Consider the following 12329-nt stretch of genomic DNA (forward strand, 5'->3'; position numbering starts at 1 on the left):
ACTTTTTTTAATAATCGCTCTATTTGTCATAGCGTGTCATAGCGTATTAGGGATTTCAATTTTGTATCGCGCCTCGGGCACCAGTACGCATTAATCCGCCAATGCTTGGGAGGGCTCTTTATTTCGCCCTTGCTGAAGAACAGAGAACTCGTATTCGTCAAGGACGAACAATGCCGGCGAAAAAGATGCCGGGCGTGAAAATGCCTCGCGAATACAACCCTTGGTCGCCGAGACCGGCCATCAGCTATATGTATACAGTGAGTCCCACTGACATTCGAACACTTCTCAAGGCGCAATTTTAACTTTTTTAAAATTAGAGTAGACGATTTGAATTTTTTTTTAGATCATAGAGGGACCTGTATAATACACAATGTTACAATTTTGCTATTACATGCTTGGAATGACAAAACAAAGTAAAAGTCTCTCGTTGTTTAACTTTCTTATCTGAGGAAGCTATTTTTGATCACTTTTAGGCTAATTTTGCCGATTTTGCCGATTTTTCGAACTTCGAGATATTTAACTAATGAATGTTTAATAAAATATTTATAAATAATTTCAATATATATCATTAGTTAATTATATTTATTAATAATGATAAAATCTATAAATTTCGAATACTTCTTTTGAAATATGAAGGTTAATTATTTAAAAATAAAAAAGGATGTTTATATTATGAAATCTAACGAAAATGTAAAAAATGCGTCTTGTTGATCTCGGTAAGTTATACGCATGCTGAAAATTTCATTGAAATCGTTTAACGCAATGGTAAGTTACAAACGTTAAAAGATTGTAAAAATTGCAAATTTCTCACACTTCTTGATAAAAAGTGCGATTTTTGCGATCATTAATTATTTACAACTCGTACGAAGGTCAACCGATTTCAGTGAAATTTTTAGCATGTACATAACTTATCGTTATCTAAATAATAAATGTATAATTATAATTATTAATATTATACAAATAATAAATTAAATTTTTTAAAATAAAAAAAACACCATTTTCAAAATAAACCAATGAGAAACGATTAAGATTTCCGAATGATTCAATTTGTATTGCGCTTGTCCTCCCGATGATGAATTGTAGACAATATCGATCTATCCGTGCGAAGCAGTATTTTCGTGAAAACGTTACTCTCCCTTATACATTTTAGTATTTTACAGTATTATATATCGTCCGCATCTGTTCACCAAAAGTCGAGTCGCAGGCGACTTTTCGTCGAGTCCCTCATTTCAAGAAATATATTTCGCTACCAATATTTTAGGGCATCGTTGGTCAGAATTAAAATTTTTCGTTGAAGATTGTCTCAATTTTTGTTTCATTATCTATTAATTAATAATTGATGATTATTTCATTGGAAATTCCATAGAAATCTTTAGAATACAAATTTTATTTTACATTTAAATAAATATAAATTTGAAATGATTATGTCTAAAAATATAGCAGCAATTTTCTTTCAAACAGAATGCTTTCGTTGCCTCGCGGCTCGTTTTTATAGTTGGTGGCAATCGTTAACTATAAAAACGAACCGCAAAGCTCGAATAATTGTATCTCCTCTTCCCAAATTGTCCATTTTTGTTTCTAAGGCTGAGCATCAATTAGGGAGAATTTACTGTACACATAACAATTCCATACTTGATATATAAGGAAATTCATTTATTTAATAATAAGAAAGTTATGTATTTAATGTATCAAGAATGAAAAAAGTAATTGAAATAATTTTTAATTAGTTATTTAATATTTTCGGGGTTATTTTTATTAAAATTGTATAATTGGTATAACTGCGGAATCGAATGATGCGTGAGCAGTGAAAATCAATGTATTCGATGATCGGATGATGAATGAGAAGTGAGAGGCGATTGAAATTGTTATTTACATATTTAGAATTTTGAGCGTGAAATTAGCGTAAATATTCGCGTGTATATTTTAATCTTTTTTATAATCAATTGACAATATAAATTTATGAAATTTGATTATCAACAGTATACAACAATTCTGAAATTTCTTCGACATTTTGTTTTTATTGAAAATTCCTTAATAACATATTATTTAATATCATCGAAATTGAAATTGCTGTCAATTTTCGCATTAGCATTGCTGAAATTAACATTCGTATTAATTACTATAAAATTAACACATAAGCTATGTAGTCCGGCTAGAATTTACTATTGTTATAATTTATAGTATTTACTATTATAAATCGATAAAATATGATTATCAACAATATTGAACAATTATAATTAACAACACCGAAAGTTTTTCGACGGTTCGATTTTTATTTCGAACATCATGAATTTCACTGGTAAATCGATATATGTATAGCTGTGTAAACAGAATTCGTGCACAATCTGAGCGTCAATTAGGGTGGATTTACTGCACCGTACGGCAAATTGCACGGGAGACCGAGCGGCCGGGCACGGTCATTAGCCAAGAAAACGTAGATTGTTGCGTACATTGTTTTCTTGTTCATTTACAAGAATGCGTACAGTCCGCGGACCTTCCAGCGGATTGGGCAGAGGAAACGTTCACCCCTTAAGGTACCGTTACGGCCATTCACGATCGAAGAGAATACAAATAAGAATTTCTTGGTTAATCTCCCCCACCATTATTCACCCGTAATCAATAGACTAGAATGCCGTGCTGATGATGGGCAGAACATTGTCCGATGGGGGAGGGGGCAAGCAGAAATTAAAATCAGAAATTCTAGCATACCCAAATACGTGACATGAACGGTCGGTTCTTAGGACCGGTTGTAAAATTATAAGGACTTTCAAGGGGCCAGACCCAGGATCTCGACTTTGATACTTTTACGACCGGTCCTCGAGTTTATGGCACGCATTATATTATTATATATATATTTAATGATAAAAGTTCTTTCTTTTTCACTTAAAAATCGATGTAAATATCGACATTAAGATGCGATCCTTTGCGATCATCGAGAACGAATCTTTAACCCAGGCACGGTTGTTCTAGTCGACGACTTTTCGAATTGTATTGTAAAAGTGTTTACATACCTCACTGATTAATATCTATACGATGGAACTTGAAAAATCGATGATTATATCGAGAAATAACGAATAGTATAAACAAATAGTTTTGTTGAATAGCATGTACAAAGCATCGAATCTGATCATCGATATCTTATAATATTCGTTTTAAAACATTGTTCGTATCACCCATATTTTTTAGATATTTCCACGTTTCCATATACATTCATAGTACATTGTATATTAAATTCTTCCCAATTTTCTTTCGGCTTCTAAAGAAAAATGGGCAATTTGGAAAAAGGAGATACGGTTATTCGAGCCTTGCAGCTCCTTTTTATAGATACCGATTGTCAGCAACTATAAAAACCAGTTCCAAGGCTCGATTAATCGTATCTTCTCTTCCCAAATTATCCATTTTTGTTTCTAAGCTGAGCATCAATTAGGGAGAATTTACTGTACACATAACAATTCCATACCTGATATATAAGGAAATTCATTTATTTAATAATAAGAAAGCTATGTATTGAGTGTGTTAAGAATGAAAAAAATAATTGAAATAATTTTTAATTATTTATTTAATATTTTCGGGATTATTTTTATTAAAATTGTATAATTAGTATAAATGCGGAAACGAATGATGCGTGATCAATGTATTCAATGATCGGATGATGAATGAGAAGTGAGAGGCGATTGAGATTGTTATTTACATATGTCGAGAATTTTGTGCGTAAAATTAGCGTAAATATTCGCTTGTATATTTCAAGTTTTTGTATAATCAATTGACAAAATAAATTGATGAAATTTGATTATCAACAGTATTGAACAACTCTGAAAATTCTTCGACATTTTGCTTTTATTGAAAATTCCTTAATAACATATAATTTAATATCATTTTTTTTAAACATATAAAAAAATAAGGTAACATCTACATATCGCAATTAAAAAAGGGCTGTTCCGCTCTAAAAGAAAATAGGAAAAGGGGATAAAGAGTTCACGTTTTATTATACACATTATTTCAATATCTGATAAATTTGATGAATATACAAGAAAATAGAATAACATCAGGATGTCGTTGTTAAAGTGGCAGTTTCACAGTGCAGAAAATAAAAAGGAGAATATTTTGTCCAGGAGCAATTAAAATTATGAAATAAAATTGTCCGACATTCGTACCGGCGATTCTTGTCAACCAGCGCTAAAAATCATCGAAAAATCGTAAATTATCCGTCGCGACGCGTGCTCTTATTATCCGTTTTATTATCCGTCGACGACAAGCCAGAACTAGCGTAATCGTCTAACTCCTGCGAAATTTGCCCTAATCGCTATCATCTGAAGCTCTAGTGACTCCGTGTCATTGTTACAAGTGCGCCAACGATATTTCACCAAGTTCTGATTTGCTGGATCAACCGAAACTTGCTGGACCAATTGAATTTCGGCGGCTGGGGGTCGCGCGAACATGATAATCACATTTCCGATTCGGCGCGAATATTTTTGGCTCTGTGCACTGCCGGCACTACACCATAAATCGCACGAAACGAAAAATGGTTCGATGGAACTCGAGCGATAAGCGAAAATGGAACATTGTTGGTCGTTTTTCAAATTCGCGTGCTTCTAATATGTTCGAAACGTTTCTCCGGCGTACGAAATCACCGTGATTCTGTGGAACGAAGTATTCCCTTTCCAACGAGTCCAAGAACATTGATCTGCGATATTTTGTTGCCAATTCATGGCAGTTTTGAAAAAAAGTGTCCAAGGTTAGTGTGATTTCTGTGGTCGTGGAATTCTAGGCGAACATTTTTTAGGGTGGTGTTCTTCGACTCATTTTAAAAGTCCAAGTTTCCAGTTTCGTAGCATCTTAATTCTTCTGTTTAATAAATTTTATTTCGTTAATACCCTGCACTGTAAATACAAATGTTTCCGTCTTGTCGATTTCTCATATTCGCATACGTCTGAGTGGTTCAAAAAATTGTTTAGTTCACAATTATTTTAACGAACGAAGTCTCCCCTTTCGAATGAGCCCGAAAATATTGATCTATGATTTTTGTTTGCCATCGTATAGCACCTTGGATTCTCTTCCGAATGAAATCCTGAAATTCAAAATATCGTAACTTTGTTAACAAAAAAAACTATAAAATGGTGTCCTTAGATACATTTCAAAGGGTGAAATCTTAGCTTCCGCGCCGTTTGGATTATTCAGTATTAGTGCCTTTGTATCTTTAAGACCCCCCATTCTAAGTAGAGATGGTAATTTTTTGGTTATTTTCAAATTCACATTTCTCTCATAATTTAAACTTTTCATAGCGATTGAAATGACTATGATCTGATAGAATGAAGTCTCCTCTTTCCATTGGGACCAAAAACAGTGATCTACTAGCTTTCCTTGCCATTTTCTGCCATTTTACACCATTTTATGCTACTTTATCCCATTTTATGCAATTTTAGGCAATTTTATGCTATTTTATACCATTTGATGCCATTTTCTGTGTACGGAAATTATTCAAAATTCAAGCAATGGATTTTCAAAAACATGTAATTCGCTATCCTCTCTACAATGATTGCAACTCTGTTACATAACGAATGTATTAGAGGCTGAGCAAAGCCGCTAATAGGATTCACGTCTGCATGCAATTCTGTTAAAGGGGTTTAATTGATTATTTTAGTTGCAGTCTGTTAATATCCGTTTTAACACGAGACCGCAAGCTTCTGTTAATCCACTAGATCGCGACGCGGATCGGAAATTACAGTGAGAACGCAGCAGTCAATCGGATGTGTGCACCACTTTGATTATTCCTCTATTGTAACTACATATCCGTATTTACAAACTTCCCTTTTTATTTATCATCGTATTATATTCATAAAATTCTGAACATTTCTTTATCGTTGCGTCAATATTTATTTTTAAAGAAATTGAAAACATACTGCAAAATTTGTTATCAATGAAGCAGACTGAGAATTTATTAATTGCTCAAGAATTTGTATACATTTGTCTACGACAAATGATACAAATTATTAACATTATATTTACAATGAATTATGAACAATTTTATTACAGCAACAATTGTTGACAATATATTTACAATGAATTACGAACAATTTTATCACAACAACAATTGTTAACAAGCCACAATTATTAATAGCGAGAACTTTGTATAATTATGATATTTGCATATTTTGAAAGCGTACGTTGCTAAAAAGTAATTGTCGATTTTGGGTTAGCTTTCGTCATAGAGCATTTATTAGGCGATAAAGTCGTTCCAAATCTTGTTCTTTTAATAATAATCTACGAAAAGTAAGATCAATTGTTAATAATGGCAATAGAATTTTATAAATTTATGACGAAACATCATTATTCAAATGCAAAATGGTGGAATCATCGGAAGCCAAATTCGGTCATATTATAGAGTTTGTATTTGTATGTCGCGATCGACGTAGACAATTTGTATTTAACACAACCAAGCTGTGGATAATAACACAAGATAATCACAATAGCTAATAACGAAAAGAAAAGTGCTAATCGTGCGAACCGTTCGGTTTCCCTTTGGAGCGGCTTCGCGGATTGAATCCATTGAATCTAAATCGTCTAAACAAACTGCAGTCAACCGAATTGTTACTGCTAATCAAATCGGACGCACCAAAACCGCCGTCGCGCCGGTGTAAATGAAATTCAACGTGGCAGGCGAATTGGATTGGAATTATACGTTTCTAATTCCGCGTGTACGCGGGACATTACCAAGGTTCGATTAACCGCTGGCTAGTTCGAACGTGAAAACGACAAACCTCCGGACAGTGTTAATAACGGCGTCGTTTAAACCACTCTACAATAATCCATAGATCGCCGATTGGAATACAAACTGTTCCGAAATAACAATCAAGATATCGCATTTCAAAAATCGAAACATTTAGGTACCATAATCTGAAAAATTAAAAATTACAAATTCGAAAATCGAAGAATTTAGAAATCGGAATCTCAAAAATTAAAACATTTAGGAATCAGATGACTTCAAAATTCTAAATTTAAAAATCAAATGACATAAAAATCGTGAATTTAAAAATCAAAGAATTTATAAATTGCAATCTTAAAAATCAAATAACATAAAAATCGAAGAATTTATAAATTGAAATCTTAAAAATCAGGAAATTTAGAAACCAAATGATTTCAAAGTTGTTAATTTAGATATCAGAAGACTTAAAAATCGTGAATTTATAAATCGGACAATTCAGAAATTGAAATCTTAAAAATCGGAAACTACAGAAACCAGATAATTTCGAAATTGTGAATTTAGAAGTATGCGCATTGAAACATCGTACCTTACAAAACGGCTGGATCGAGAAACTGCAAGTTTCTCGGAAAGGAAGAATGTGTTTAATCCCGGCGTATAAATATTTCCAATTTGTTTCTACGGCGGCATCGTTCCGCTGATATTTCACAGAAAAAGATGTTGGTTCCGAAGGAACGGACGCGACTTATTCATCACGACCATGAATAATAATCAGAAAAGAATAACTGCGATTCCGTGCGAACTTTATGAATTCCGGAATTCTCGGCGATTTGCTTTATTTATTTTACGTCGGCGTTGCGCCGCAACAATGCAAATGTTGATGCAAATGCGCGAGTGCCTGATCTCCGTTCCTTCATGAAGTGGCTTAAACGACGAGTAACCAGGCAGAAAAGTATAAATTTCATTGTTTTATTTCTACACTTTTCATTGATAAGTCGATTGCTAAATCGACGAGATTCCAATAGCAATGCATAGCGAATATATTTTGGTCAATTGGTGTTATTTTAATCATTTCGATGATAATTCTAAAGATAATAATTTGAAGGATAATAATTTCAAGGATAATAATTTCAAGGATAATAATTTCAAGGATAATAATTTCGAGATCTATATTTCCAAAGATAACAATTTCGGAGATAACACTTTATAGAATAACAATTTCAAAGATAATAATTTCTAGGATAACAATTTCAAAGATAATTATTTCTAGGATCACTTCGAAGATAATAATTTCGAAGATGATCACAATGTCGAAGATAACAATTTCGAAGATGATAAGTTCAAAATTAATAATTCCAAAGATAATTTCGAGGATAATAATTGACAACTTCGGTCAAAATTATATTATCGTAATCGTGCTAAACACACGTAAATACTAAATAAAATATAATTTTCTTGATATCGCGATATCTTCTTTAAGAATCGTACAAGTTCTTTATTTTCTTGACTACTACAGTGAAGTCACGATGCTCATCCCCGATTCTCTCGCGGAACGGTACGTTATCCCAGCCAAAGTTCCTGTAATTGATCCTTTTAAAGACCTTAAAGCGGCACCTCCTCGCGATGATCTGCGCGTAATTGCAAGTCATGACGGCAGTCACTAACTTCGGTACGCCCAGGTAATGACGGATTATACTATCACCTCCAGTATCGGCTAATGGTACTTTCACATCTTCTCCACTACCCAGCGCATTGGCAACATCCACGGACAAGCACACTAAGCTCTCGCCAATATTTTGCTGCTGCATCTCCGGCAGCGTAGCCAGGAACATACACTCCATAATACAATCAACATCATAATATTCGAATAAATTTATCTGGTCGTTTATAGCAATCATCAAATCTAGGTAGGCATTGGCCGTGTGATGTTCACAATCTTCTCTGAAGCTCTCAAGCCAAGTCATTTCAGGAGGATGCCTGATGATCGGGGGAAGTCGATCGTACGGTGGTTGCCCCCACAACCACCGCGGGTCAATTTCATCTCTTTTTATTTTCTTAATTTTATTGAGAACGACACCAACAACTTTCTGAGTCTTGACTTCGATTGCGACAAGGCTGACACCGTCTCTAGTAACTGCCAAACACACCTCCTCGAGCGCTTTGACGCTACAAGGATCCGATAACAGATTTATGCCTTTGCAGGTGCTCTCGTTGGGGAAAAAGCTTTTCCTTATTAAATCGAACTCGATTTCTCCACCATTTATGGAGCCCCACTGAATGCAGGATTCAGTTGTAGTTCTGGAACTGAACGAAAAGAAACAATTAATTAGTATGCACGTATCTTGCAGCTTCTGATGGCGTGTGGTATAGTAATATTAAACGGTATATTAAACGACGGAAGCTTTAATCGAATCAAGTTTGCAGAAACGTTTGGAGATACAGTAATGTCTCCCTAACTGACGCTCGGATTACGCACAGAAATGGACAATCTGGGAAGAGGAGACACGATTACTCGAGCCTCGCGGCTCGTTTTTATAGTTATCGGTGAATCGACAACTTTGTAGACGACTCGTTTTTATAAGCGAATAAATTGGAAATATTTATACGCCAGGATTAAACACATTTTTCCGTTCCGAGAAACTTGCAATTTCTCGATCCAACCGTTTCGAATGGCACGGTGTTTCAATGCGCATACTTCTAAATTCATAATTTCGAAATTATCTGGTTTCTGTAGTTTCTGATTTTTAAGATTCCAATGTCTGAATCGTACGATTTTCAAATTGACGGTTTTTAAATTCTCTGATTTATAAATTTACAATTTCGAAGTTAGCTGATTTCTATATGATCTAATTTTTAAGATTTCAATCTCTAAATTCTTTGATTTACAAATTCACGATTTTTAAGTTCTCCGATTTCTAAATGTACATTTTTTAAATTATCTAGTATTTAAATGTTATAATTTTCAAGATTTCAATTTACAAAAATTTGAATAATCGTATCTCCTCTTCCCGACTCGTCCATCTTCGTGCACTATCCGAGCATCAATTAGGGAGAATTCTCCGTATCCGGCCAAACTAGAGGTTGATTCGTGTCTCGATGAAAAATATATTTTATTTATAAATATTTAAATTCGTAAAAATAAATTGTTCTTTCTTATACCCGACACACGGAAAACATTAGTCAAAACAAGTGACTGAAGAATGTTCCCGGAAAAATATAGCAAAAATGTACGTACCATGCCATTTTAGTTCACTAAGAAATTGTCACTATACTTTACTGGGAAAATTAACTGAGAAAATTCGCCGAAGTCTTCGCACTGATCACTGCTGTTTGCTGATTGCTGGTTGTTGCTGCACTGATCGCAGAATAAGTGTTTCCGTTGACATCGGCAGGCTATTTATACTGTCTTTGCTAAAGGACAGAACGTCCTAATCAGCAAGGACGAACAATGACAAAAGGATACTACCGGAAAAGATGCGCCAGGTATAAAAACGTCTCCCGTGGAAAACCATTAGCCACCGCTGCCGGCTATCAGGTAAGCACATGTACCTGCGATGACCGGTCGTGTCATACGGATTTTGCAAGGATTGGCTCGTTCGGTTAAATTAAAAAAAAAAAAGAGAAGCGGCGGATTAGGCCGAGCCAGTGCAAATGAGTCAATTGAAGGAACCATTGTAAACAGGCTCGCACCGAGCCTTGATGAAAATTATGATTTGCAAGGGAAAGCAGAACCTACCGGGAGTAAACAGGGTCTGGTTATTTACGGTAAATAAATAATAACAATATCTTATTTTAAGTTTAACAATATATAAATATATTTGACGTTCAAAATAAGAAACGAGACTCCTATTTTATTTATTGTTATTATTAATAAACAAAATTATATGGATTAATAGAAAATATATTTCAAATGATATTTAAAATTTCATAACTGAAATTAAATGATTATTACAATTGACTAATTATGAAAATGATGTAAGTCCATTTAAAGCCAGCAAATATGTATTATTTTGATTAAATTACATATTGATAAATTAGTAGTATTTTATTTTTTTTGTACATAATATAACAGCTGTCTGTTGAAACGAACGACGTGATATTATTTCATGTAGTAAAATGATATAAATGCAATGCATATGCGACTAATGAACGCAAGTCGCTAGCTGAAATCTACACATGCATTCGACTGTGCACTAGCAAAAGTCCCGAAAAGCTGTTATTGAAATTAATTTCTCAATGCCATAAATAAAGTTTTTATTTTCAAATAAAACTTTTTTTAATAATCGCTTTATTTGTCATAGCGTGTCATAGCGTATTGGGGATCTCAATTTTGTATCGCGCCTCGGGCACCAGTACGCATTAATCCGCCAATGCTTCGGAGGACTGTTCATTTCGCCCTTGCTGAAGAACAGAGAACCTCGTATTCGTCAAGGACGAACAATGCCGGCGAAAAAGATGCCGGGCATGAAAATGCCTCGCGAATACAACCCTTGGTCGCCGAGGCCGGCCATCAGCTATATGTATACAGTGACTCCCACTGACATTCGAACACTTCTCAAGGCGCAATTTTAACTTTTTTAAAATTAGAGTAGACGATTTGAATTTTTTTTAGATCATAGAGGGACCTGTATAATAGATAATGTTACAATTTTGCTATTACATACTTGGAATGACAAAACGAAGTAAAAAACTCTCGTTGTTTAACTTTCTTATCTGAGGAAGCTACTTTTGATCACTTTTGGGCTAATTTTGCCGATTTTTCGAACTTCGAGATATTTAACTAATAAATGTTCAATAAAATATATATAAATGATTTATATATACAGGGTGTTCCACAAATTATTCTAACAGCCGAAAATGAGGGGTAGCTGAGGTCATTTGAAGTAACTTTTTCCTTTGCGAAAATGCAATCTGCGTCTTTGTTTACGAGTTATTAACGGAAATCACTGACCAATGGGAGGTGACGGCGCGAAGTTCGAGAGCCCGCAGAAAGAGACTTTGACAGATGGTCGGGACGGACTCGAGCCGCGTTCGAAGTATTGAACAAATCACGAAGCGAGAACTTTCCGGATTTTTTTTACAGTGATATTTTTAAGAAAAACGCTGTTCACCTTTACTTTAGAACGTCTGAAGAATATTTACTAATTTTTCGGACCCGAAATAGTAAGTAATTTAACCGTGACGGCCGTTTTAATTTTCTAGTGTGCATGACACCTTGTGTGTAACGTATGAAATTTTTAAACATGCGGTGTACAGTGAAGATTAACAAAGTACGTAAATGTGGTCAATGCACTATCCCCCACACATTTCCGTGCATAAAGTGGATTTTACAACTAAATGGGTGAGTATCTTATTGATAATATTCTTCATATTTCTCTAACAAACATATCCCTCACGTCCTTTAACACGATTATTATTTATTAAATTAGCTTTGAGAATCATTCGAGCCATTGCTGCATCAAATAACCGTACTAAAAACCATACAACATAAAAACAACGTTAAATACATAAATAACAATCGACGAATAAAACCTGGGAAATAGAAAAGAACGGACTAAAAATTCTACGAAAACGTTAAAATTTTCCAAAAGAAAGATACGTGGCGATCATATTTCACGGCATATTCTGG

At 34.2% G+C, this 12329-nt stretch overlaps 1 protein-coding gene across 1 annotated transcript; it reads right to left on the reverse strand.

The window, feature by feature from the left end:
• Nucleotides 1–2966: 2966 nt before the first annotated feature.
• Nucleotides 2967–8929, reverse strand: LOC143262086 (uncharacterized; the record flags this gene model as incomplete). The annotated part of the gene is made up of 2 exons (XM_076528046.1): nucleotides 2967–2977; nucleotides 8403–8929. Coding segments are annotated over 2 exons (538 nt in total), but the record flags the coding sequence as incomplete, so codon positions are not given.
• Nucleotides 8930–12329: the final 3400 nt, after the last annotated feature.

Source organism: Megalopta genalis, unplaced genomic scaffold (genome assembly GCF_051020955.1).
Source record: "Megalopta genalis isolate 19385.01 unplaced genomic scaffold, iyMegGena1_principal scaffold0086, whole genome shotgun sequence".
In the NCBI taxonomy this organism is placed as follows: domain Eukaryota; kingdom Metazoa; phylum Arthropoda; class Insecta; order Hymenoptera; family Halictidae; genus Megalopta; species Megalopta genalis.